At 35.7% G+C, this 25,917-nt stretch overlaps 7 protein-coding genes and 1 non-coding gene across 12 annotated transcripts; 6 read left to right on the top strand and 2 right to left on the bottom strand.

Moving 5' to 3' along the window:
* Positions 1-1,521: 1,521 nt before the first annotated feature.
* pef-1 (Serine/threonine-protein phosphatase with EF-hands pef-1) lies at positions 1,522-8,312 on the top strand (the record flags this gene model as incomplete). Of its 3 annotated transcripts, NM_171080.7 has the most annotated exons (7): positions 1,524-1,639; positions 2,263-2,457; positions 2,694-2,821; positions 3,783-4,424; positions 6,189-6,864; positions 7,647-7,933; positions 7,992-8,310. In NM_171080.7, exons 1-7 carry the CDS (start codon positions 1,591-1,593, stop codon positions 8,136-8,138), a joined length of 2,124 nt encoding a protein of 707 aa, NP_741091.1. In that variant the 5' UTR covers positions 1,524-1,590. The 3 variants fall into 3 exon arrangements, with proteins under 3 accessions (NP_001379892.1, NP_741091.1, NP_001254836.1); NM_001393271.1 differs by lacking the exon at positions 2,263-2,457 and having other exon boundaries at positions 1,522-1,639; positions 7,992-8,312; NM_001267907.3 differs by lacking the exon at positions 2,263-2,457 and having other exon boundaries at positions 7,992-8,138.
* Positions 6,586-6,606, bottom strand: 21ur-15209. Its single transcript, NR_052055.1, has one exon.
* Positions 8,313-8,415: 103 nt separating the features above from the next.
* Positions 8,416-10,785, top strand: F23H11.7 (uncharacterized protein). Its single transcript, NM_064893.6, has 9 exons — positions 8,416-8,482; positions 8,899-9,004; positions 9,050-9,123; positions 9,709-9,773; positions 9,823-9,985; positions 10,036-10,173; positions 10,224-10,292; positions 10,339-10,442; positions 10,591-10,785. Exons 1-9 carry the CDS (start codon positions 8,446-8,448, stop codon positions 10,702-10,704), a joined length of 870 nt encoding a protein of 289 aa, NP_497294.1. The 5' UTR covers positions 8,416-8,445; the 3' UTR covers positions 10,705-10,785.
* A 55-nt stretch (positions 10,786-10,840) lies between these two features.
* On the top strand, positions 10,841-14,638 carry idpp-13 (DUF148 domain-containing protein; the record flags this gene model as incomplete). Its single annotated transcript, NM_064892.3, has 9 exons — positions 10,841-10,882; positions 10,931-11,029; positions 12,384-12,440; positions 12,493-12,549; positions 13,075-13,131; positions 13,182-13,238; positions 13,286-13,348; positions 13,393-13,641; positions 14,393-14,638. The coding sequence occupies 9 exons, from the start codon at positions 10,841-10,843 to the stop codon at positions 14,588-14,590; spliced, it is 879 nt and encodes a 292-aa protein (NP_497293.2). The 3' UTR covers positions 14,591-14,638.
* Positions 14,639-15,594: 956 nt separating this feature from the next.
* Positions 15,595-16,577, bottom strand: bra-2 (MYND-type domain-containing protein). Its single transcript, NM_064891.4, has 3 exons — positions 16,420-16,577; positions 16,045-16,374; positions 15,595-15,992 (listed from the first exon to the last, which is right to left on the bottom strand). Exons 1-3 carry the CDS (start codon positions 16,558-16,560, stop codon positions 15,819-15,821), a joined length of 645 nt encoding a protein of 214 aa, NP_497292.1. The 5' UTR covers positions 16,561-16,577; the 3' UTR covers positions 15,595-15,818.
* Positions 16,578-17,247: 670 nt separating this feature from the next.
* On the top strand, positions 17,248-17,881 carry F23H11.5 (Deltamethrin resistance protein prag01 domain-containing protein). The gene is made up of 3 exons (NM_001384020.2): positions 17,248-17,331; positions 17,376-17,510; positions 17,640-17,881. Exons 1-3 carry the CDS (start codon positions 17,257-17,259, stop codon positions 17,718-17,720), a joined length of 291 nt encoding a protein of 96 aa, NP_001370676.1. The 5' UTR covers positions 17,248-17,256; the 3' UTR covers positions 17,721-17,881.
* Positions 17,882-17,935: 54 nt separating this feature from the next.
* crls-1 (Cardiolipin synthase (CMP-forming)) lies at positions 17,936-19,508 on the top strand (the record flags this gene model as incomplete). 2 transcript variants are annotated; one of them, NM_001393270.1, is made up of 4 exons in its annotated part: positions 17,936-18,255; positions 18,503-18,632; positions 18,678-18,832; positions 19,259-19,508. In NM_001393270.1, 4 exons carry the CDS (start codon positions 17,971-17,973, stop codon positions 19,427-19,429), a joined length of 741 nt encoding a protein of 246 aa, NP_001379893.1. The 2 variants fall into 2 exon arrangements, with proteins under 2 accessions (NP_001379893.1, NP_001022547.1); NM_001027376.6 differs by having other exon boundaries at positions 18,043-18,255; positions 19,259-19,429.
* A 790-nt stretch (positions 19,509-20,298) lies between these two features.
* F23H11.4 (Rho-GAP domain-containing protein) lies at positions 20,299-25,551 on the top strand (the record flags this gene model as incomplete). Of its 2 annotated transcripts, NM_064888.6 has the most annotated exons (12): positions 20,299-20,347; positions 20,395-20,678; positions 20,727-20,911; positions 21,054-21,580; positions 21,634-22,232; positions 22,913-23,039; positions 23,083-23,197; positions 23,448-23,582; positions 23,655-23,935; positions 24,007-24,072; positions 24,659-25,051; positions 25,155-25,551. In NM_064888.6, the coding sequence occupies 12 exons, from the start codon at positions 20,309-20,311 to the stop codon at positions 25,413-25,415; spliced, it is 3,012 nt and encodes a 1,003-aa protein (NP_497289.1). In that variant the 3' UTR covers positions 25,416-25,551. The 2 variants fall into 2 exon arrangements, with proteins under 2 accessions (NP_497289.1, NP_001360004.1); NM_001373840.2 differs by having other exon boundaries at positions 20,309-20,347; positions 22,913-23,197; positions 25,155-25,548.
* Between the last annotated feature and the right edge of the window lie 366 nt (positions 25,552-25,917).

Genomic DNA, 25,917 nt, shown 5'->3' with positions numbered 1-25,917 from the left:
ATGAGTAGTTTTCAACACTCTCCCTGCTGGCACTACTCCACCAAACCGAGATAAATAGCATTTCAAAATTGAGCAATGTGTTGCAATTGCGGAAATACGCTACATTCTTGCGTATATAGTTTTGTTAAACTATCAGTTATTTGATATTTCTATGTTTTCGTTAAACTTTCATTCTTTGTTATTTATTTCTATTATATTATTACAATACAAAGATAGAACTAGATATCTGTTAAATCAGTTATGATTTGGTATTCGCTTAGATAACGTTTATCTGGTTTGCAACAAGAATTATCTTCTTTTTTACTGTTACTTACATTCTCCAATGTTTTCCTTTTCCACAGAATCACTTTTCTATTTTTTCCTCCAAAAATAGTAAAGAAGCTCCTCGTCTAAATGACTTTTCCCAATAATATTTTTTGCTCCGCTATCTCTTTTGAGAATAAGAAGAGCCTAATGCATTCTGATGCAGCAGACCTTGAAGATAAGTGACAAGACGCATAGACATGAAAAGTGAGACATAGAGGAGGCTTGGGAGAAACGAGAGAAAGATGAAAATATCAATGATATGATAATTAGTCGCCAGCAATATATGCTTCTTTTTAACTTCTTCAAGAAATATATAAATATTTCCGTTTGTAAAGTTTATATGTTTTTTCAAACAACTTTTGAAATTTAAAATTTGATAGAGAAACCGTTTTAAAATTTGGCAATGTCGTGCCAATACCATTTCTTCTTTTCTATTGGGCTAATTTGGAAGTTTCTCATAACATGACATAACATAAAAACTCAATTAAATTAATAAACTTGTGGAAGTTACATCAGATATCTGCGACAAAATTTACAAACTGTTTTTTCTCTATTTTTAGTGTCTAAGTTTGTAATCGAAGTTTTATTCAGAAACATAGAGAAAGTTTTACTTTCCAAAACTAGTTTTGCATAGCTACGCTTTGGCGGAGAATTTTAACACATTGCTGAAAAAAGTATCGTGCTTGTACTAAATATTATTCCAAAGAAAAACAAGTAATTTCATTTTTTGGAATTTAATTTTTTTCTGCTTCTCCGCGAAATTTAAGAATTATGAGAAAATTTTTTTTAGCAAATATTGCATTAAATGTGGAGCAAAATTAGACAAAGTAACTCTGAACTAGACAACATTCTCTCTCTTTGATATTTTAATATTTGATCATTTAAGCTCAACATTGATAACTTTTAATAGTTTCCCCACAGGCGCTACTCCAGCATTTTTTGAAAATTTTCATTAAATCCTTCCTGAGAATATTTCTTAATTCATATTTCCGATTTTCGTATAGATCCACCCCATGTACGTCAACAGAACACATTTTATGAGACAAATGACGCTTCTGAATAAGCGAGGATCAAATAAATATACTGAAAAGAAGGATTATATAGCTGCCGATAGTAGTGATTCCACTTTTTATTTATTTATTAATTTCCCTTTTTCCTTGTCTCACTTTCAGAAAACTTTTATTCTTGTGTATATCTAATTTTAACATTAACTTCAGAGCATCAAAACAAAAATATTTGTTCATTGTCATTCAACTTTTCCTAGTTGTTCAACATTTGCAATAGATGGGTTGCGGCCCGTCGAGTGGACGACAAAATCCGTCGACTGAATTGAGTTAGTTTTAACATTTTAAATTTCTAACTAGGTGACTAGCGCATTGAATTGTTCTTTGTTTCTTCAAATTTTTTTAAATATCTTTCAAATCTTCAGAAGATATTCTATCATCACGGCCCAGTTTACATTATTCTAAGCAAAATCCTAGGCAACATCTTTAAACTAGGGGTGGGCGTTAATTGCCTTTCGGCAATTCAAATTTTTGTGAATTCAAAATGTTGGTGATTTTCTCGAATGCCGATTAGTTAAAACACAATTTTAAACTTCCTGAAAAATAATCAAAATCGCTAAATTGTTTGAGTTGGAAACATTATAAATTCGTTTTTTTTAGTTGTTCACCAAAATGTTCCCATAACATATTCCATTTGTGAAAAGGATTAAACTCGATAGTTGAACAAGTTTTTGATTTGTCGAATTATTGATTAATCAGAAAGTTTGAAATTTGAAAATTGCTGGGAATTTTCGATTGCTAATAAAACATTTTTTTCTTAATTTAGTGAGCATGCCAAATAATTTTTAAAACGAATTTATTATTAAAAATTCACATTTTAATTGTATGGGTGTTTTGTTTTATTGCTAATTAATGTTTGCGGTATTACCATAAACCCGAATGAAAAACTCAGAAAAATCGACAAGAGCAACCACAACGACCACTTCATCAAGTCAGCGGAATAATTACAACGACAATAATCAAAACACTTCTTCATCGTCGGGAAATAAAAAAGAATCCAGCTCTTCCTCAAAACAACATAGTTCCAAGAAAAGCAAAAAAAGTAACAGCAAGAAAAATCGGTCACCATCTCCGCAACCCCAATTGAGTAAGAAGTTATTCATTTTAATATGGAAACGGCTTCTAATTTTGAGAGTGTTTTTCTTTTCAAGTTTTTCAACATTGCATGTTTTTCATACACTTGTTGCATATTATTTAATCTGTGGAGTAGATCCAACTCCACGTCACATTTCAAGATCATTTCAAATCGGAAACGTTTCTAATTTCCGGCACATATCCTTTCCCCTTTTTTCTGGTTCGAACAAAAACTTGATTTTTTTTCAGCCATCAAATCGGCAATTCTCATTCAAAAATGGTATCGCCGGTGTGAAGCAAGGTTAGAAGCTAGAAGGCGGGCCACGTGGCAAATTTTCACAGCGTTAGAGTACGCTGGTGAGCAGGATCAGTTGAAGGTCAGAGTTTGGATAACAGTTAAGAAATGCTTATTATAAATCTAATTGAAAATGCACAATGCTGCGAGAACGGCCATAATTATCTCCCTTATATTTGTAAAGTTATCACGGTTAGCCACAAATTACAATATATTTTTAGAGTACTTTCCCAAGTTTGATAGTTTGATAGTCACTAGACGAGACAAGTTTTTGTTCAGGACCACTAGTGTCAACGACCAAAGTAGTGAACCTTGTTTTTCTTCTAATTTGACCAAACTAGTTAATACTAGAAAAGCAAAATTATACGTCTAATTTCATACCAGGAGTGAGCGGCAATTGTTTTTCGGCAAATTTTTTGTCGACAAATTCGATTTGTCGACTTGCCGGTTTGCCGGAAATTTTCAATTCCGGCAATTCGCCGATTTGCCGTTTGCCGGATATCAGATTTGCCGGAATTGTTTAGGAGGGTTTTTATAAGGCGGAAACACTTAAAACGGTGCCTGTTTGAAATTTTTCCCCGTTTTCTTTAACAGCTTCATAAAATTTGCTAACATTTCAAAATAGAAGTAAGAACATCATAGGGTGCGTACAATTTTGCCGAGTAAAATTGAAAGTTTGAAATTTCCAAAAAAAAAAGTGCAAAACCACACGTTGCTGAAATTTTTGGGCAATTGCTGTTTTTCCATCAAATTCGGCAAATCGGCAGTTCGCCGGTTTGCCGGAAGTTTTCACTTGCGGCAATTTTCTGATCTGCCAATTTGCCGGAAACTTCAATTCCGGCAATTTGCCGATTTGCTGAGTTGCCCGAAACAATCGTTTAGATTGTTGTTTACTAGAATGTTTAAAACTGGAGATAACAGGTAGATGGAAAGCAGAAATAGTTCTATATAATTCAGAACATAGCATACTTACAATCGGTAAACGTAATTTTTCAATATGGCTTTCATACTTTAATGTTTGTCAAAATTTAAATATATTTCAGCTATATGACTTCTTTGCGGATGTTATTCGTGCCATGGCCGAAGAAAATGGAAAAGGTGGTGTTGAAAACGGAAGAAATTCGCCTTTAATGAGTGCCTTGTCTCATTATGCAAAACCATCTTTGATGGACTCGGAAGGTGAAACTGTGAAAAAGATGCTGGAAGACACATCACCAACCAATGTGGACATTGATAGAAATTACAAAGGACCAACATTAAGTCTTCCTCTTGATAAACCACAAGTCGCGAAAATGATTGAAGCGTTTAAAGTAAACAAAGTCCTTCATCCAAAGTATGTGTTGATGATCTTACACGAAGCGAGAAAAATTTTCAAAGCGATGCCTTCCGTGTCAAGAATTTCCACGTCGATATCGAATCAAGTTACAATATGTGGAGATTTGCATGGAAAATTTGATGATCTTTGCATAATATTATACAAAAATGGTTATCCATCAGTTGATAATCCGTACATTTTTAATGGTGACTTTGTGGATAGAGGAGGTCAATCAATTGAAGTACTATGCGTACTATTTGCATTGGTTATTGTGGATCCAATGTCAATATATCTTAACAGGGGAAATCATGAAGATCATATTATGAATTTGAGATATGGATTCATCAAGGAGCTTTCCACCAAATATAAGGTACTTTAAATTTTTTGTAGCATATCGTTGTTTTATTAATGCGTTTGAGCTCTGAAACCATGTTTCTTCTAGACATCCGACCTAATGCCGTGGGGCGAGTATCTATTTTGTTTGGTACAGGGCTAATTTGGATTTTGCCAAATTTTTATATTCTGTGCTGACAACTAACGCAGCTGAATTTTGTTGGCTGATTCAGTCAATTTTTGGTTGATAATAATACCGTATATTCTCTATTAGTGCTGCATGCAACACTAATTTCCAGGCCCTTTTTGAGTGCAGCACTATTAGAGACTGCAGTACTACTGGAGGCTGCAGCACTAATTTTCGAACGGCTTTTTTCAATTAGAGATCACTAGTTTTTAGTCACAAATGCTCATCTTTTAAGCAGAAATCCATTAAAATTGTGAAATTTTGTAACAAAGATGACCCAATAATCCAATTATATTTGTAAATTAACTAGAAATCTTCAAAAATATACAAAAACACTCCCCAAAATGTCAAAACTATTGAGTCACTCTTTCAGTAGAAAATGGGGTGCAGCACTAATAGAGACTGCAGCACTAATTTTCGGAAGGCCTGTTGGTGCAGCACTATTAGAGACTGCAGTACTACTGGAGATGCAGCACAAATAGAGAATATACGGTATATGTATACCGTATTTCCTCTATTAGTCTTGCAGCCTCTATTAGTCTTGCACCCCTATTAGTCATGCACCCCCAGAGGTCTATCAAAAAATAGTCTTGCAGTCTCTATTAGTATTGCAGTCTCCAATAGTCTTGCACTCCTATTTTTGCCTAGATAGCAATACTATGAGGAAACTTTAAAAATTTTGTAACTTTTTGGATAAAATGAACTTGAAAATGATAAAATAGCTCATGAAATATTGGAAAATAAATAATTTTTTATGACTTAAACGGTATTAAGTTAAGTTTTCAACAAAAGTTTATAACTGTTCCAAAATTATTTGGCTATCGAAAATTAGTCTTGCAGCTTCTAATAGTCTTGCAGTCTCTATTAGTCTTGCACCCCTATGGGCTGATTGAAAATTAATCTTGCATGCAAGACTAATAGAGAATATAGGGTATATGTATATACAAAAGTTTATATTTTTAGTTTTAATCCGTTAAAGGTGAAGCGCCAGTGGGTAATTTTTTCTCAATGCACTTATAATGATCCAAAATGACCGAATATAACAATAAAACATTCCAAAAAATTTTTAGATTTTTCATAATTTCCGGTCAAAATTTTGGCACATTGCCAATATTTATAAAAATATGAACATTTTTAGGAAATCCAAAGCAATTTCGAGTGTTCCGACCTCTCCAATGTTTTAATTACGAATAAATCAAACAAATGAAAATATAAAAAATGTAGGAAGACATTTTTTTGGTCGGCTTCCAAAATTATGAGTGGCAAAAACTGATAGTGAGGAATTGTCACTTTTTGACAGTAACTAAAAATTGTTCCAAAAAATTTTGAAAAGTTTTATTATGATACTCGGGCATTTTGGCACTATTGGAGTAGTTTTTAGCATTTTCCCCACTGGCGCTACTCCACCTTTAAGTCAGCCAAACCTTGATGTTTTATTGGTTCTTCACAATTGCTAATAGTAGGCAAACTTATAGCTGTTTGAATGAAAAAATTGATGTAAAACTATACATTTTGAGAATTTATATAACATAGCTGCGCAGGCGAGCGCACCGGTCAAACATTTCACTTTTCTAGTGAAATTTTCAAAATATGTAATGAGTCTCCACTTTTCAGGATCTGTCTACTCCAATTACTAGACTACTCGAAGATGTTTTCTCATGGCTTCCTATTGCCACTATCATCGATCGGGATATATTTGTTGTTCATGGAGGAATCTCCGATCAAACTGAAGTTTCAAAGCTTGACAAAATCCCTCGTCATCGTTTTCAATCCGTACTCAGGCCTCCTGTCAATAAAGGGATGGAATCGGAAAAGGAAAATTCGGCTGTGAATGTTGATGAATGGAAGCAAATGTTGGATATAATGTGGAGTGATCCCAAACAAAACAAAGGATGTTGGCCCAATGTTTTTCGAGGTGGTGGATCATACTTTGGTGCAGATATCACGGCTTCTTTCCTTGAAAAGCACGGTTTCCGACTACTAGTCAGGTCACATGAATGCAAGTTTGAAGGATACGAGTTCTCACATAATAACACTTGTCTTACCGTGTTTTCTGCTTCAAACTACTATGAAACAGGAAGTAACCGAGGAGCTTATGTCAAATTTATCGGAAAATCGAAGCAGCCGCATTTTGTACAGTATATGGCAAGTAAAACACACCGGAAATCGACATTAAGAGAAAGACTGGGAGTAGTGGAAGAGTCTGCTGTGAAGGAGTTAAAAGAGAAGCTTAGCTCATTTCATACGGATTTACAGAAGGAGTTTGAAATTATGGACATTGAGAAATCAGGTTAGTTTGAGCAAGTGAAAGATTATTTTATCATATCTATGGGTGGAAATAGGTCGTATTCGTTTATTCGTTTAATATTCGTTTAAATTTTACCTTTAAATCTTGTCTGGCTGTCACTTTTTTGGCTTAAATGACATAATATAGACCCTAATGATCGAATATAACTGTTAAAAAAAATTAAAAATTTTCTAAATTTTCGCGTATTCTGGCTAAATTCACCCATTTTCTTCATTTGATTTAAAACACTACTTGTCAACTTACGAACCTTTTTGTGCGAAGAAAACTTGATAACCCGAAAGAAATAGACGGAAATTTCAAAATTGGCCTACAAAGCGGCAATTTAATATTTCTTGATATATTTTTTTGGAAAATTGTTTTACAAATTGGTAAATGGTGTTTTAAATCAAATATAGAAGAACAAATTTAGAAAAAAAAAAACTAAAGAATTTAGCCAGAAAACGCGAAAATTTTGAAAATGACGTCAGTCATTTGCGCTGGGATTCAACTTTAATTCAGCCGTTTTTTATTCTTGAAAAATTGAAAAAATCTTTTTTAAAAATGTAGGACATTGTTTTAATTCACCCCCTCCCCTCTGTTTCCAACCCTCTGTTTCCTCTAATATAAACAGTTTACTTATTGGCACACCCAATTATATCCTACGCTTCTTTTGTTGTCTTTTTTTAAACACTTTTGTAAGTATACCTACCAGTATTTCAGCATCTAAACGTCCCTTACTAATACTATAGTTGAAATATGGTATCTAGAATAAAAGTTTCTTTCAGGAAAGCTTCCAATCTTAAAATGGAGTGATTGTGTTGAGCGAATCACAGGACTAAATCTTCCATGGATAGCACTAGCACCAAAAGTTGCAACTCTCAGCGAAGACGGAAAGTACGTGATGTACAAAGAAGATAGAAGAATTGCTCAAGTTGGGGGGACTCATGCACAAGAGAAAGATATTGTAGAGTCATTATATCGACATAAGAGCACATTGGAAACATTATTCCGATTTATGGACAAAGATAACTCTGGTCAAGTATCAATGAAGGAGTTCATTGATGCATGTGAAGTATGAATTTGTTTTCTTTTTTTATTTTCTTTGGTTTTATAAGCAATATATGTTGCAGGTCCTTGGAAAGTATACAAAACGTCCATTACAAACCGACTATATTTCTCAAATCGCGGAATCTATCGATTTTAATAAAGACGGTTTCATAGATTTGAACGAGTTGCTGGAGGCCTTTAGATTGGTTGATCGACCGTTATTACGTTAATTTTTCCACTTTCTCAACTAAAAATTCATAATCGTGTATATTGTTTGTCACTTACATCATTGTTAAATGTCACCTCTTCTTGATTCCTCAGTTTTTTTTTCTGATATGGAAATACTTTTGAATCTACTTTTAGTTTCATTCGCGGGTATTCCCAATAAACCAGTTAAAATGTGACTCATAATGAGGATAATTGAAAATTTTCATCGATTCATTGCAAACTACCCTTTAAATAAGCTGAACAAACAACCCTAAATGGCTCACCTCGTCCGCTTCCCACAAAATCTCGATATTCGATTTCAACTGCGTCATGATCATTTTTGTACTACTATTAGCTTTGAAAGCAGGTAATTTGCATTTTAATTATAAAATTCCATACTGCGAAGTAATCCTTTAATCATTTAAAAATAAATTTTGTGATATTACCAAACGTTTTTTCCAAAAAAAAAAGTTCATCAAAAACGATACCTTGGGTTTCTTGAAATCCCCAAAACAAGTTACAGCTTTCTAGAGCCTTGAAAAGTCTTAATAAATAAACCAGTTGAACCGCAGTAATTTTTCAATTGAAAACCGCGTTCCAACGATACTCCTCTATATGTTCCCGAAAAATGCTGAAATGGTGTGTAGAAGCAGATTAACACAATAAATATTTCGACAGCAAATTTTTTATTGAATGAAGGTCCACGGTGAAAATTTCACGAATCAGCGTTTCAAAAATAGAAATTTGGTTTCAAAATGTCTCAAATGAAACTCAATTTTGTAGAATGTTCCTTAGCTCAAACAATGTGTCCTGGCAATACCATACCATTTGACTATCAAGTGTGTGCCCCGGAGTCTCGTTCTGAGTGCCCTGCGGGATTTACTTGCAGGTGAGATATGTCTAAAGTGATACCAGTGTTTTTGGTTTCTTTCAGGAGTGTAAATAATAACATCACTGGATCTGCCGTTTATTTGTGTTGTGAAAGTGGTCAAATGACTGTTGGAGATTGTAAGTGCAGGGATGGCGTACAGTAGTCATGTTTGAAGTTTTCATTTAAACAAAGTAGCACTCAAATAGTTCTGTCAAAGAAATTTGCTGATTTCTATTGTTCATTCTGATTTGATTGCATATTTGTATTACACTGGATGTTTTCGAAAAAAAAAGTAGCGTATAGATCCGCAAATATATTACTAGAGATGGCACAGAGTATAAAATATGTTCATGTTTGAAATTTAGATATGCTTCTTAATTTAAAAATATTTTACTTTATGACATGGAGGGATCACCGAACTTTTTGTACTGATTTGAGATGTAGGAGCATCGAAACAGACAATGAAAATTGTAAAAAGCGGGCATGGAGGGCCGTCTATTCATTTCGGCGGTTCAGCCGCTACATACAGTGTATTTTTTTTCCAATTCTACGACTTTAAGGGAAAACGCACTTATACGAAATGGTCCCGCCACGCGAAACCCATTGGTCTTGCCACCCATTGATTTTTGGGGAGCGTGGCAAGACCATTTCCCTCCTTTAAAGTCGTAAAAGTGGAAAAAATACACTGTATATAATGTTTATTGTGATTTACTAACTTTCAGGGTTTTCCGAAAAAAGCTTTGTCCCAAGTATTCTTTCACAGGCCCCATATACACTGCTCAGAACTGTAAGTGTTATTATTGTTGAGCACTTAAGCAATACAAGTAAGTTTCCAGGTTAACCTTACTCCGGCCAGCTCGTTGCTAAACTTCCCACCGATTCACGTTGGAGATGAAGTAGTTGTGTTGAGCTTTCCTAGTTTTCTAACTGGAACAATTGAATCGATTTCACTTTCAGCTCAAGCAAATCCTGGTTATTTACACATTGTTACAGTCATTGGTTTGTTTATTTATGGTCCCTGGTTCAAATGAATAGCTGTTATTTTTCAGATCCTCTTTTCAAACCCTTTGCTGTTTTGTTAAACTATAACGTTATCATCGGCCAGCCAAGTCAAACGGTCAATTTAACGTCATCAAGTTTTGTAGCTTACTTGGACAATAGCACTTCAATGCCGAAACAAAACTCATGTACGGCTTCTAGAAATGTTTTATTTTAATACGTCAAAGATTCAATTCAGACCGATCCGAGTACCTGGTTCTTGTATACTACTCCGCTTCACAAATTATTCTGAATGGGTCTACTCCAAGTATGACGAGTGGTTATGTTTTCATAGAACTGTCCCAGTTTTTCAGAAGATAAGATTTTGGGTTCATCTTGTTCTGACACCAAATGCCTATTCACCAATTCGGCACTTTCATCAAAACTCAGTCAACCAATGGCAGGAACAGTTTTTTATGTAATATTTTGTAAACTGTAGGCTGTTGGATCTGTCAAAAACCCCTACCAAAACTATCTTCCACGCAGTGTTACTCGTGGTCTAGTGAATGGAAAGTTCCATTGAGAACGTTCGTTTAATGTGTTTTTCTACCACTTTAAATTTTCAGATTACTACAAAAAACACCGTATTCACAACTTCAGAGGATGTCGCTCATAGCTCGGCTACCTCCCATTTATTGATTACTTCCTTCATTTTCATTGTTTCCGCCAATTTGTTATAAAAAGTAAATGTCTGAATGTCGGCAAAAAATGAATCCTTGTTTCAATTATTTGTTCAGCTATTCTTTTGCAAGCATAAATGAGTATAAAATAGAAAATTGAATTGGTAGAAACAAGAAAATTGGACAAAGGAAAAAAATGATATGTTCCCAGTTCATTCTATTGATCTCCATCATTTGCGTAAGTTCTTAATTTTTTGTGATTAATTTATTTTTACACACTGTCTAGATATCGGCTCAAAAAATATCAGGTGACGCGGGAATGGAAGATGACACGGTTAATCAAAATCCGTTCAACATACCAACAATCAATTGGGAAGATATTTTGGTAAAACCTCCAAAAAATGAGATTTTATGTAAATGACCGTTCTCGTTTTTTTTAATGTTAAGTGCAGCTTTCCGCGACCTGCAGGTATACTTTCAAAAAGGCTCGCGGGTCCACCCATTGTCACCCCTTACTTGAACCAAGATACCAATAAAATTCAAACGGGAAAACTCAGGCCTTGGAATTGCTCCAAAAGTGAGTTTTTGCAGACGTTTGGTGTCTTTTAGTTTTGTGAAGCTTTTCAAAACGCTGCATGCCCTGTCTGAATGGGGATATTCAAGTAGTCTCAAAAAAAAAACAAATTAATGCGATAACGTGGTGCCAGAATGTCCCACTCCGGCCGGTTTCATCTAAAAAATGTGGAAATTTTTCTGCCTAAAAAATGGGACGTGAGCACTAGGGCTGTGCGGCTGATGACTCGGCTGATGGAGCAAATCAACGTTTTTCAACGTGTTAGCAATTATCAATTAGGGAATACTTGTATTTGCCATATCGGCTGAGTCTTGAGCTTCTAATTCTAGAAAAAAAATTTAAAAAAAGTGCACACCCCTTCCAGAAAAACTCGTTTTTCCAATCAGCCGACAGCCGACAGCCGAGTTACTCGGCTGATTCAAAAAGCCGACTGTTTTGTCAAGGTGTGTGCACTTTAAAAAAGCTTTTTTCTAGAATAAGAAGCTCATGACTCAGCCAATACTGCAAATACAAATATTCTTTAATTGATCAGTGCTAACACGTTGAAAAACTTGATTGTCTTCATCAGCCGAGTCATCAGCCGCACAGCCCGTTGCAAAATCTGTTGAGAACTCTGCATCTCAACTCCCGTATTTTTCAAACCAAAATTACCCACTCCGACACCACTTGATGCGAGCTAATACAGTTTCATAGAAAAAGAACGGGGTGACAAACAATTGTGAAAATTTCCACAGATTTCAAGGATAAGAATAAGTAAATTCAATTTGTTATAGCCGACAATCTACATCACAATTTTAGTATACACGTTTTTGTGTCTTCTCTTTTTCGAAAAAGGAGAACGGTACACTGACGACTATAAAACTCAATTTTCCAAAAAATAAAAGTTTGCTTGAATATATGCCACATGCTGGGGCCTAATAATATTTTCATTTTCAATCGTTCACTACAAACCACATCCACAGTAGATATAGGAACTTTAACTAATTTTAGTGACAGCCAAGATAGGAGCTGAACTTCGCCGCTTAAGTTACTGTCTCTTTTTGAAGTCACTGCGAACATTTTGCACTATAAAATTTAAGTGACGTCCTTTTCCGTGAATCACTCCAACTTTGTGCAAAGTTAGAAAAGCTCACAAATTTCCCGGTTTAAAAATATACAACTTCAGAAAAACATTCCAACTGTGGAACCTATTGCTCTTCCCACTTTGGATCCGAATTTTTGGGTGAGTTGGCGTCTTTTCTTAAATTACAACGTTTTCGCGCAATAAATTACAGCAGAATTTACCGACGATTCCGCCAATCGTTTTGCCAACAATTGATCCCATGTTTTGGGTAAGTTAGCCAGACTTTCCCATACTTTTTAGAGGTGGCAAAAAAAGTTCCGGTTCGGAATTGATACAGATTTTGTTCAAATTATAGGAATTGTGGATGATTAAGAGTACAATCTCAGACGAAAGTGGCCTAGGTGTCAGATTTTAGAGATTTTTGTTGATGTAGAAAAATGGCCTAGTTCGGCAAACTCTTACATTTCAATTTATGCATAAGTTTAAGAGAGAAGGCAGAGCCGCGTGAGAAGCGCGTGAATGACGTTCGTGAAGTTCAAAATTTTTAATTATACAGAAAAAAGCCAAGATTCATCATGTAACATTTTGCACCTAGAATTACGTTTTCGCGAACGGACGATACGGAAAACTCTCTAAAGCCTTTTAAGTTTTTTTAGGTGGTCAAAAAATAAATAATTTTCAAATGTAATATCATGACTGATACACTGAAACAGATTTACATCAATACCCAGCAAAAAAAGTAAAAAAAAAAAGCATTTTGGCGTAATTTCACCCCCAATGACAATAATTTTAGAATAATTTACCGACAATTCCGCCAATCGTTTTGCCAACAATAAATCCAGATTTTTGGGCAAGTTTGAAAAAATTTGACACACTTTTTCATATTTTTTATAATTTAAGAAGAATTTTCCGACAATATCGCCTATTCAGTGGCCAACACTTGATGCAAACTTTTGGGTTTGTGTGCAAAAATTTATAAATTTTAAAACGATTTTAAATTTCAGAAAAATCTGAATCTTCCGACTCTACCCCCATTACAAATACCAACTCTAGATCCAAACTTTTGGGTATGTTTTCAGTGCGCTGTAAAAAAATAAAACATTTTTTAAAGAAAAATCTGCCAACTATTCCCCCATTTGTTTTTCCGACTCCGGCGCCTCGAGAATCTCAGTGCACCTATAAGCTTAGTCAGGAACTTCAGAACAATGCAACAATGGCGGCAAGATTGAATTACATGCAAGTTGAGCAAGTTCTGAATCGTCTGTTATTGGAGTCCACGTGGATCTGTAATGGTTTTCAGACACAGAAGCTGACTGATTTGACGAAAAAATACGCAGTGTTGCAAAGTGATATGCAGACGGTGGGAGTGTTTATAACGAAAATTATAATACGCGGAATATGTTAACTCTGGTGATCTTGAAGGTAGAATTACTAATCGAAAGGGGTCTCGCGGAGCAGATTGCATCTCGAGACGATCGTAAAAGTTTAGGTTCATACGTTTAAGTATACTGTAAGCATTTGGTAACCAAAGTGTCCTTGTGTTTGAATGGTGGAAATTGACGTCATAACTATCATCAGTTCATGAGACTTTCTGGCGCAAAAATAGTGGTAGCTAAAGTAAGAGAACATGTGGCAAAGAGAGGTTTAGGTACCTTCGCTACGAGATATTCGCTCGCCGAAACGGTAGGCATTCTCATAATCTCATGGTTTCTGAATATTTTTCTACAGGAACTACACTACCAAATGAGCCTCTTCCCCTAACAAAAATAAGAACACGTTGACTACGCGTAGACGTTGGATAAAACATTGGTCTATAGTAAATTACAATGCATTTTTTTCACTTCTACAACTTTGAAATATGGCGCGTGGTGAGGTCATTCCCCGTAATTGCGACCCCCCTTTGAAGTTGTAGAAGTGGAAAAAAACACTGCAAAAGGGACCTAAACTGAAAATAATAAAAGGTGAGACCCATCCTAATAAATGCAAAAAATGATCGCAGAAAGTAGGATTCGTCAACCAAAGTCATGGCATGTATTTTAGCAGAAAAATTTAGGCCCTGTCAGGACCTGAGATTTGGAGTTGAATGAAAACTCAAAAGTTTATTAATTCAGGTAACTTCTTATTTCTCAACTTCTGATCTCCAGCAACTACTTTTATCGATTCTACAAGGCGATACAAGCCAAGTTTTTCGGCTATTTTTCTCGAAAACAATGGAAAATCTGGCGAATTCTACAATCACTGGCGAGCTTTCTAAGGCGTCCACACAACTATCGATGCTTCAATTCGACTTGGCTATTAATACGATTTGATTTTATATAAATTTAAATAATTATTTCGAATAAACTTGAACAAAGACCGTCTCTTATCTTTAACGCGTGACAGTTTAGCGGATTACTATAGTTTTCGAAAAGATTTATGTGTTAACCAGCCGTGGACCGCACCTACGGCGCGGCCCCCGACTTTTTTGGGAAAACACATTAGATATACGGTGTCTATCGCGGACCTCGATCGATGTCTGCTGCGCATTTAGCATAAGGTTTCCCAAAATTTCGTTGCTCTGATCAGAGATCAAACTACATAGGGACAGAAGGACACGCGCTTTATATATAGTAAATGATGTTTAGGAAACACGAACACATTCAATTGTAAGATTTCATAAGAAGTATTAAGAAACCATGAGATCACGAGAATTCCTACCGTTTTGGCGCCGAAATATCTCGGAATCTCTTTTACTATGTAATCTCTTTTACTACAGAATCTCTTTTACTACGAATTCCGCATTCAGATCTTTTACTACAGTTGGCTCTTTTACTACGTGATCTCTTTTACTACGAGTTGCCTACACAGATCTTTTACTACTTTTTACTCTTTTGCTACGGACGTAGTTGTAGTTAGTGGGGGATACTGTTGGGATACTGTAGTGGTACTGTGCAGGGCTGGGACCAAAAAAATTTTAGACCAAAAAACAAAAAACAAAAAATTGATTTTTTTGAAAAACCAAAAAAACAAAAAATTGAATTTTTCGAAAAACCAAAAAAACCAAAAATTTTTGATGCTTAAGTTTATTTTTAATGGGGTTATTCAAGTATGTACCTCCAACTGCAATATTATTCAAGTTACAAGTGTTTTTAGAAAATTTGCATTGTTTGGGCTAATACCCATACTGAAAAAAATTTTTTTTAGAATTTCCACATTTCTAAACTTTTCTTCTGACTTTTGGCACACATTTTTCCTAATAGGCCTAGAAAAGAAGTTTTCCGCAGATGAAGACGCGTGTGTTAACTCGATATCTGTTAACACGATATCCATAAATCAATTTAATTAAATTTTTTATTGAACAAGGAAAACATAGAAAGTTCGACAAATTGATAAAGATGAAGAATAACAGAAACTCATTAGGATTTGGAATATAAATAGACGTGGTGGGTGAGATCAGCGTCGCATTTGTGCGGTGGTGGGTGGTTGAAATTTATTCAGTTTCGTGTTCTGACGTGAGATTGATGATAATGATGATTAGAGAGTTAAAACGAAAGAAAATTATTGTTGTTGTGGCGGCATTGGTGCTCCGACTTGTTGAGGAGCTGGTACACTTGGTGCTCCAGGAGCATTGTTTCCTTTCTTTCTGCGGCAAAACTTTCGATGAGTCTGCCAATGTCCCTGTTGGCATTCAACACTGCAATATGCGGTATTCCAGCAGCAATGGTATATAGCCTGAGATTTGGATAATATCATTGCTTTCATAGATGGAATCAAATATACTCACCTCATTATCACACGACCAGCACCATTGTTTCTTTCTTGATGCAACCAACTCTCTTTTATGCTTTTCATTCAACTTTGCACTTTCCATCTTCAAGTTCTCTCTGTGTTTGTTTTCTAGATCGGCTCTTGTCTGTTCCAACTCGTCTTTGAACTGTTGTAAGAGTTCCGATCGAATTTTCTGTTGATCCATCATGAATTCTTGATGCAACTTCTCGGTAAGCTCTACAAGACACTTCTCACGTGACGCGTGATACTCACTGAGCCAATGACGTTGCAGGTCGATTATCATTCGTTTCATCCCTTCACTGACGACCACTCCATCGAGATGATACTGAAAATAATCGATTTTTCGACAGGAATTTCATTGAAAACTGACCTGCCGCACATTATTTTCTAACGCCGCATCTCCGAGATCCTTGTCGATCGGCGATAGGTGAATATCACCTTGTTGAGGAACCACTCCTTGCTGTTGTTGCTGATCCATCATCAATTCATCATGCACTTGCCCATCGGCCATCTTTTGCACGGGTTTAACTGAAAAAATTGTTGTGAAAAATCGATAGAACGTTCTACAGTATTCAGAGTAGTTTTCAAGGCGTTATCAAGAATATAAATCAGTTAATACGTATAAAAGAACATGAATTGACTGTTGAAATTATTTTTATCAAAAAAACACTTTAAAAATCTGAATCACAGCAAGAAAAACGAATAACAAAGAGCTACCGTACGCGCAACAGAGAAAGAAACAAATATTTGTCAACGACACTCCGTTATAACGGTGCGCATGTTGTTTAGCGTAATCGATTCAAGGCCGCCCGCTCGTTTTCTCTCCTATTTTAAAAGTTATTTTATCGATTATTCTTATTTTTCCGTGGTGGTTTAAGTAAAATAATTACTCGTAATATATTAAAATAGACATTTCGGCATTTTTGCGCATAGAATCATTATTCAAGTAATGTAGCAAAATGTATTTAAATACATTTGTGACGTCACAAATGTATTTAAATACATGTTTTTATATACTTGAATACAGTTGTGACGTAATTTTTCTACACTTTTTAATTTTCCGACACTACTTGAATAACCCCATTAACATAGGTTTTCGAAATATACTGCTTTCTAGCATAAATTGAGGTTTGCAGACTTTTTTCTTAATCAACTTTCCATCTACAATAATTTTTGGTACTTTCGAAAATAAATTATTGTTTTCAGGATGAACCGTACCGCTTTCAACCGCTTCTTGGCTCTTAGTCGTTTTGCACAAAAGCGTCACGGGCACGGACATCACGTATTGTTTATTGTTCGGTTCAATGTAGCAGCGTATTTATTCAGGTCGCCAACCCGGGACCACCATGCACCTTCGACTTGATGCCAGTGCCATTCCAATCTTACAAGAAGGTCTACGGCGAGCTCCAGGGAAAGTTCAACACCTATCTTGCAGTGTCAGCGGTTTTCTTCGCTTCGTCGGTTGGTATTTTACTATATTTTTTTATTAACATTAACGATTGCTAGTGAGATTCAGGATGGATTTCCATAAACAAACAAAAATTTACTAGGTCGCGGGGTTTTTTTTTTCAATAATTCAACATTTTACAGTTCGCCACCGCCATCTACACTAACCTCTTCGCCTTCGAAGAAGCCATCAGACCACCACAGAGCTATCGCAATCGCAAATAAATGCTCATTTGCCTCGATGATCGATTTATTTCTTTATTGTATTCACCAATTTTTAGTTTAGCCGAATATGTCGTGACAACTTTCTGTGGTTTCGCCTTATGTGGCAAATGAACAATTTTTGACTGTTGTCACTTCCGTCGATTGTCTAACTGTTTTATCGAATTTTTGTACTTGCGAAAGCTTGATTTACATATGAGATCTGAATTGAAATTCAGATTTGAATCGCTAATGTTACTGCGGAAGTGTTGAAATGATAGTAACATCGATGTTTCGTGGTATTGCTTGCCGCTGCGAGCTTCAACTACTGCTAACTCCTCGTCGAATGCTACGAAACTTTTCAAGTTTGGAGCAGAAGCAAAGTCCAAAAATAGAGTCACTACCACCGGAAGAACGCGGCAAATACAAAGTGGCGACTATCCCTAATGCAATTTGTACAGCACGAATCGCGGCGACTCCACTCATCGGATATCTTGTTGTTCAACACAATTTTACTCCTGCTTTCGTGCTTTTTACAGTCGCCGGAGCAACGGACTTGGTAAATCTCTTTTTTTTTCAGAGAAAATCAAACAGTTCTTGATTTATTGTCGAAAAAACAACCAAAAATGACAAATGTTCAATGAGAAAAAACCCTAAATATGCGGACAAATTTCGAAAAATGTTCAATTTTCTCGGGAAAAATCACTGAAAAACAAATTATTTCATATTTCCTTCACAGAACCATTTGAAAATTTAAATTTTTGGTGTTTTGCCAAGAAATCTTTTTGGAAGTCAATAAATTTCAGCTAGACGGCTTCATCGCTCGCAACGTACCCGGTCAAAAATCACTGCTTGGCTCCGTGCTTGATCCTGTCGCTGATAAACTTCTCATTTCAACAATGTTCATCACAATGACTTATGCTGGGCTCATTCCACGTAAACAATTCGGCCGAAAAACTTTAAATTAAGCGAGTTTTTCAGTACCCCTCACGTCTGTTGTCATTTTGCGTGACATTTGTCTCATTGGAGGTGGTTTTTATAAACGGTATCAAGTGATGAGTCCACCATATTCCCTCAGTAGATTCTTTAATCCACAAGTATCATCTATGCAAGTTGTACCAACAATGATGAGCAAGGTAGGCTTATTTTGTTCAAAATGTATTGCTGGTGGCACGAACATGGTATTGGTTTTGAACAGTCAATAAATATACTTAATGCATTATAATGTGTCGAATTTTAAACAAATTTTTGTGGTTATATTTCAAAGGGTACTGTAGTTTCAAACTTCTGTTGATGCTGAATTTCCATCGAACTATTGATTTATATAGTTTTTGGGTTAAAATATATTTATTTGTTTTGAAAAAACTTGAATAAAAAAATTACAACACATGCATTTTCAACGAATATTTGTACGAATTCGTGACAAAAAAAATTTATGAAATGTCGATGAAAATTCCGCAGTTGAAAGTGTTAAACTACTTTTTTAAAAAAGCTCACCATTTTGTATTTAACAAAATTTCGTCGTGTTGTTAGGACCGGATACTCTATTTTTCCCTTTCCAGATCAACACAGTACTTCAAATAACACTTGTTGCACTTTCGCTCTCCTCTCCAGTTTTTGACTTCTCCACAGGTGCCAATGATGTCATAGTTGGTCTCGGCTGTATCACAGGATTCACCACAATCTACTCGGGACTACAGTATGCCAGTGGGAAGGCCATCAAAAAAATTTAATTATTATATGTTTTCGCTAGACTGTGATCCTCCTCGTTTGTCAATCATTTTTACACGAGAATATATGAATTTGTACTTATTGTTTAAATCTCATTTTTATTTCACGCGGTTCTATAACCCATCCATCTTTCTTCAATTGTTAGTTTAAATCGACTATGTTCGTGTGATGACTCATTCTTTGTTTTTCTTTCTCTGCCTCACACATCGTCTATTTTCTTTTGTTGGGATATCTGCGTGTCTGCTGATCTTCACACTCCTTCGTGTACACAGTGCTCTCTGGGTATCTTTCTTTCCTGAGTCACTGTAATGTCCAACCAAGAAACAGTTTCACCGTGAAAGTGACATACTCTTTTTCTCACGAATTCAATTTGCGTTAATTAATCAATTATTTTCTCACAGAGAAAGGTTTTGACTTTACCCTAGGTCTAAGCTTAGTCTATAAAACATTCCATGTGACGTTTGATTGACTTGGAATCTTTTTTGAAAATTTCTTGCTTTTTTGACCGAGATAAGATCCTATCAGATTCGCCCATAGAACTGTTTTTGTAACCACCGAAAAGTTTTGAAAACAAAAATTTAATTAAATAATCATTTAAGCTTTCAGCTAGGTTGCAAAACTTGAATTTTAAAAAAACCAAAACATTTTTCATGCCATTTTTTTCTAAAAAGATTAACTTTAATTTCGCCCAAAATAAGTTTATAGCTGGAAAGCACACAACTCCTTGTTTACTTTAATGATATAAGAATTCGGTTTTTCCACTCTCTTTCTTGCAGTTTCATCTTAATTTTTTTTCTGTTTATTTATTTTATGACTCAACATTGTTCATAGTTGTCTCTTTCCTCTTGAAAATCGGTATTTCCTCTTTCAGAACCGTTTTAATGGAAACACCAGTGCCGAAACCAAGGACAAAATTTGAGGTTTTCATTGATTTTTTTAAATAAAATCGAAACATTTTCATTTCCAGCCATCGTCCCCTGAACCAACGTTGCCTCCAAGACCTCCTGTGAAGCCACCTCGTGCCGTTGCAAATTCAACAGCTGTTCAAAATTTTGGCAATGTATTGGGAGAGTTGCGATTAAACTTGAACGAGACGATTTCTTCTCAAGATCCACCGGGAATTGGATTTATCGAAGTGAGTCCGGGGACTTCGATGAGCCCACCACAAAGACATGCTCCACCGCCTCCGAGACCACCTCCACCAGCTGGATGGAAACAGCATCCCGTCATTCCCGAACGAATTCAATTAAAGTATTTTTTGGCTCTTTCAATATTCTTTCTCAAACACTCATTTTGCAGTCGACCTCTTCCTTCTCTCCCAATCGACGTTTCATTGACTCCGGTATATTCAGAACCGTCAACATCATCGCCGAGCTCGACTAATTGTTACGAAAATCACAATTCAAGTGTGGTGGAGAATCCTCTATACCTCTCGCTAGACACTTATCGATCCATTTCTGGAATTACGCCCTCACCGTCAAATGGTAAGTATCTTATTAATTAGAAAAATTCTCCTGAGTATCGTTACCAACATTGAGAATAATATTGCTCCAAATGGTTAGGCATTTAATTTCCCTTTAATAAAAATTATACCTTTCCTGAAATCTGTGCAAGAGAATGTTTCAGCTCCCACCACATCGCCAGATTGTGATGAGCTGAGAGAATGGCTAACAGAGGAAGAGGAAAATGAATCATGCTCATCGAGTCGTCCTGAAAATCTCAACGCCAGCATTCCAGCCCCAATACCAGGGGATGATTCCCGGCCATCTATAGACTCCGAAGAAAACCCATACACTCCATGTCCACGAAGAAGTGATTATGATAATTCTGAGTTTATCGGATCTACCATAGATCCATTTGATGATTCGTTTTACACGGACAACACAACAAATAATTCACATCAAAATCTCTATGTTTCGCCGCAATTCGTGAAAGAAAAGACAAAAAGCGAATGTGATCGGTATGAAAATGTCGTCGAAATCTGCTCTTCACCAGATCCACCACCAACTCACTTATATGTCAATGTGCCGCCAATCTATCCATCAGCTGACAATATTATTTCTTCAGAATCAGATGATGTTTTTAGAGATGAAGGAAAAATGAAAATTGATGGAAGCTCTATTACGTTTGTCGGATTTGTTTCGTTGACTAGTGTAAGTTCTACGATTCAAAGATTAGTAAAATTTGAAAATGTAAAATTTTTCAGTCAAAAAAAGAAAAACGTTTACATTGCCGTCTCCGCAATATGCAGTTGTCTTTTCACGATGATGAAGATTCTACAGAACCAAGTAATGGAACATTCGATATTAAAGGCATCTACCTGTTTCGCCATATGGCTTCCGATACTCCATACATTTTGATTCACGTGGGAGAAAAACGAAACGTTATCTCGTTTATCCCAGAAGATCCTCCGAACCTTTGGATGTTCTTCCTTTCCGAAGCTTGGCTCTCACTCAACTACGGTCTAACATCAGTTCTTCGTGACGCTGATGAGCTCACAATATGTGGTATCACTTGGATAAAACACGGAACCACCGGAGAATGGAAAATATGTTCTGCTGGAATTAATGGTCTAACACTTCACTATATGTTGGTGGACGCAAAGGATCGAATCTATAATCGAAATAGTGAGCGGTCAGATGCTGGTACATCGTTTATGTCAACTGTAGGGTCCATTATTGGAGATGAGCTCGTAGAAGTCGATTTACGGAAAGTGATGACGATGCGGGAAAGAATTGATAAATCCGAGTTCTGTCCTAATGCAAGACATAAACGAGGACCCTTCTCAATTACGCTTCACGGAGTGTAAGTTAACTCTGAATATTTTAAATCCTAGGCTTATTACACGTGGTGTCAGGCTGTCCCATCGCTCCACTGCACACAATTTGTAACGTCACAGCGCGTTACGAATAAATGTTTTTCAATTTAAGCGTCGATTTCTGTCAAATTGTTTATCATTTTTCAAATAACTTTCTCGTGTAATTGATATTTCACCGAAATTCTGAAAATTTAGCAAGCTAAGTGGGGAAATTAAAGCAAAATGCAATTAAAAACGAATAATGTCTATAAGAGCGATGGTTCGTTTTTCGGTATTAAATTTTCGATGTTCTGTTTTAAAAAATCGAAAAAATGTCAATTACACCCTTTGTTGAAGTTCTGTATCCGGTCTCGAAACGAACGAAGTTTTGTAGCTTTTTTATGGTTTTCCATGTATAATTTGATTCGGTGGTTTTCTTGTTTTCCCGAAAGATTGTTGATTCTTTGATTAAATATTTTAGCGAAGTAAAAATCGGGGAGAAAGTTTCGAAATACTAGTGAGTACGGTAGCTACGAAGTTATAATCGTGTCAGGACCGGGGCATGGACTTTTTAATTAAGAATCACGAAATTCCGCAACTGGGTAATATAATTTTGTCAACGAAGAAGAAAACGCGATTAAAACAGTTTTTGATTTTCAAAAGAAAACAAATTTTTTACAATTTTCAGGACACTCTACATCGACTCCCGTGACGATTCTACAACTTCTCACTGGTACGAGGCGATCGAGGCTCTTCTCAAAAGACCAGCTACTCGTCTAGAGAATCTTCGACTCACTGGGGATAATATTCCAGTTGTTAGTTGCATTTCAAAAAATAACATGATTATATGAAATTCAGATTGTCGACAAGTGTATTCGATTTGTTTCGGCGTATGGAATGAAATGCGAAGGAATTTATCGAAGAAATGGAAAAGTCACTGAGGCAAAGACAATATTAACCAAATTGACAGAAGGTTAGATTTATTCTTGATTACAAAAATCCGGTTGATTTTGGCAAATTTTCAATTGTGACTAATCTCCTCATTTGAAGTTTTGAAGTTACAAATGAAGAGATTAGTCACAATTGAAAATTTGCCAAAATCAACCGATTTTTTTTCGTTTTTGTTTTATGGTATTTTGGCATTTAGGTTCAGTTTGCACATTTTACAGTACATCCACGCTACCCCACCTTTAAATATTTCAATTTTTCCAACTTTTTTTCAGATCCCGTCGGTTATTACCCAGTTCATGAGAATGATGAGACAGTATATGCTGTAGCCGATGTCCTTCGGCAATTCTTCAGAAAACTTGATGCGCCATTGTTTCCGTCTTCTTCTCAAGCTGATCTTTTTGATCTCGGTGAGTTTTTGATTGCAGAACGTCAGCGTCCCCGCCACGACCAAGTGATCCTAATAGAACTTCTTGTTTCAGCAACTGAATCACAATCCGACGAATTATGTGCTCGATACGCCCAATTGATAAACACATTCGAACTAGTACATCGTTCAACGCTCAAAAAACTAATCGGACATCTGAAAAACGTATCAGAACACGCCCAAGAAAATCGAGCAAGTGTTGAGAATCTGGCAAAGGTTTTTGCGGCTTCGTTGTTTTTGACGGATGCAATGGATGAAAAAGTGTTCAGCGAGAGTTATAATCATCAGATTAATGTGCTAATTCATTTGACCACTGGATATGATGTTGTTTTTCAGGTAAATAAATACTTGAATATTTAAATATTCAAGTATTTTCAAAAAAATATTAGTTATGAAACTAATTTCAGATCAGCATTGAGGAAGAGTTGAGTCGGCAGATGGTTAATGATGCCGAGAAGAAATCGTTTAATGCGGTACGGTTTGTTTTTTTTCAGGCTTTTAGCAATAGGTATAACGAGACCTGGAAAATGGCTTTTGAAAGGTGGAGTAGCGTTAATGGGGATTTTATTCCAAAATAGTCTCAAATTAAAAAACCACAAAATAACAAAAAAAAATCAAGATTTTTTTTTGAATTTTCTCCAAAATTATTTAGAACTCCTATTTTTGGACCAATCAGATTCTTATTGGTTCGAAAGTGGGCTCGGTTTTTGAATTTTTCACTCATTTTTTTACACGAAAAGATCCCATGCTACTTCTCAGAAAAACCTAAAATAACGAAAATGATTTCGATTTTTGAGACTTTTCGAAAAATCACGTCAGCGTGTCCAATTTTGGTTTGATCTTCGGGAATGGCGGGAATTTAGACGCATATTTCTCAACTGATTTTGCATGGTTAAGAACGTGCTGACGTCACTTATTTTGGAGTAAAAACCACATGTTTTGTAGATGAAACCGTAATGGGACATTCTGACACCACGTGAAAAATATAAAAAAAAGTTTTTTTATTTTCCAATTTTTTTGAAAAAATTCAAGCTTTGAAATAATTATCAAAAATTTCAGAAAAAGCCAAGTCCCGACTTCATCGTGGCGATCCACGTTTGGGAGAAAGAAAACCGCCCGTTCAATGTGAAAATGAGCTTGGCGAGTGAGGAAGTTTGTAGAGAGGCTATTGCAAAACGTGGATTCGACGGACCACCCGATTCTCCATATGCGATATTCGAGTGTCTAGCCGGTGGAAACCTAATCAGACGACTTCCGAATGCTCAGAAAATGTCAAAATGTGTACTTCAATGGATTGATTGGAATTGTAAAGATGCATATCTATTGTTTGATCATGATAAATATCAATTCAACGGGACTGATATGTCATGTTTTACTGGGAAAATCAAAATCGCTGAGCCTGGGTCACGAACATTCAAATCGTATGAAGTCAAGATTGAAAATGGGACTTCGGTATGTGCTAGTGTATCCGTCATAGTATACACTATCCCGTAAATCGACACATTGATTCTTTCCTTTTCAAATAATTTCTAGCATATACTTTACGGATTTTCAGATTGTCGCGTTCCGAAACGAGAAACTCTGGAAAGCGTGGCCTATGGATGATTCGATTTGGTATGTTGGCACCGAGCCAACAAGAAAATCGCCAAACTTGTTCAACGCAACTATGATTTGTTCGACGAAAACTGGCTATTCCAGTAGCCGATTTCCTGGCTTCTGCTTCTCGTTTAAAGAAGAAACGGACAGAAATCGCTGGTTAACAGCACTTTCACATTTTACAAAAAGTATCGATTCTGAACCGCTCGTTTATATTTGAATTTATATTTCATGATTTTTTTAATGATTGCCATCTTCTTTGCTATTACCAATGTTTCTTTCTGTGATATTAGATGTATTTGAAATTGCATTGTTGAACTAAATTGTTTTTGAATAAGAATTTGTTTCCCAAAATATTTTTTTTTAAATATAAATCAATATTCTGTATAAAGTCTACTACCTTATTTACTTCACAGTGCAATAAATAACATGTATTTATACATCTCGTAAGATTTTTAAATTACCTAGGTTTAATATCTAAATAAAATTGGAAAAGTAATTTTTGAAAAAGTCCAAAAAATCCAGGTTCATATTGCCGCCCAACGAAATTATCTATGGAGCGCGTTTGCATTTCACCGCCTTTCTTGGAAAATGTATGTGTTTGTTCTATTTTCCCCACATTTCTTCGGTTATTACTTTCTATTTTGCATTAAAATGTGATACTTTAGAAAAAATAGAACATCTGCCCAATTGTTCCTAGAAGGACGTTCCTTTTTTCCACG

The sequence above is a fragment of the Caenorhabditis elegans genome, chromosome III (assembly GCF_000002985.6).
Source record: "Caenorhabditis elegans chromosome III".
Taxonomy (NCBI): domain Eukaryota; kingdom Metazoa; phylum Nematoda; class Chromadorea; order Rhabditida; family Rhabditidae; genus Caenorhabditis; species Caenorhabditis elegans.
Note: the sequence above shows the minus strand (reverse complement) of the source record. Positions and strands in the feature narration are given on the sequence as shown.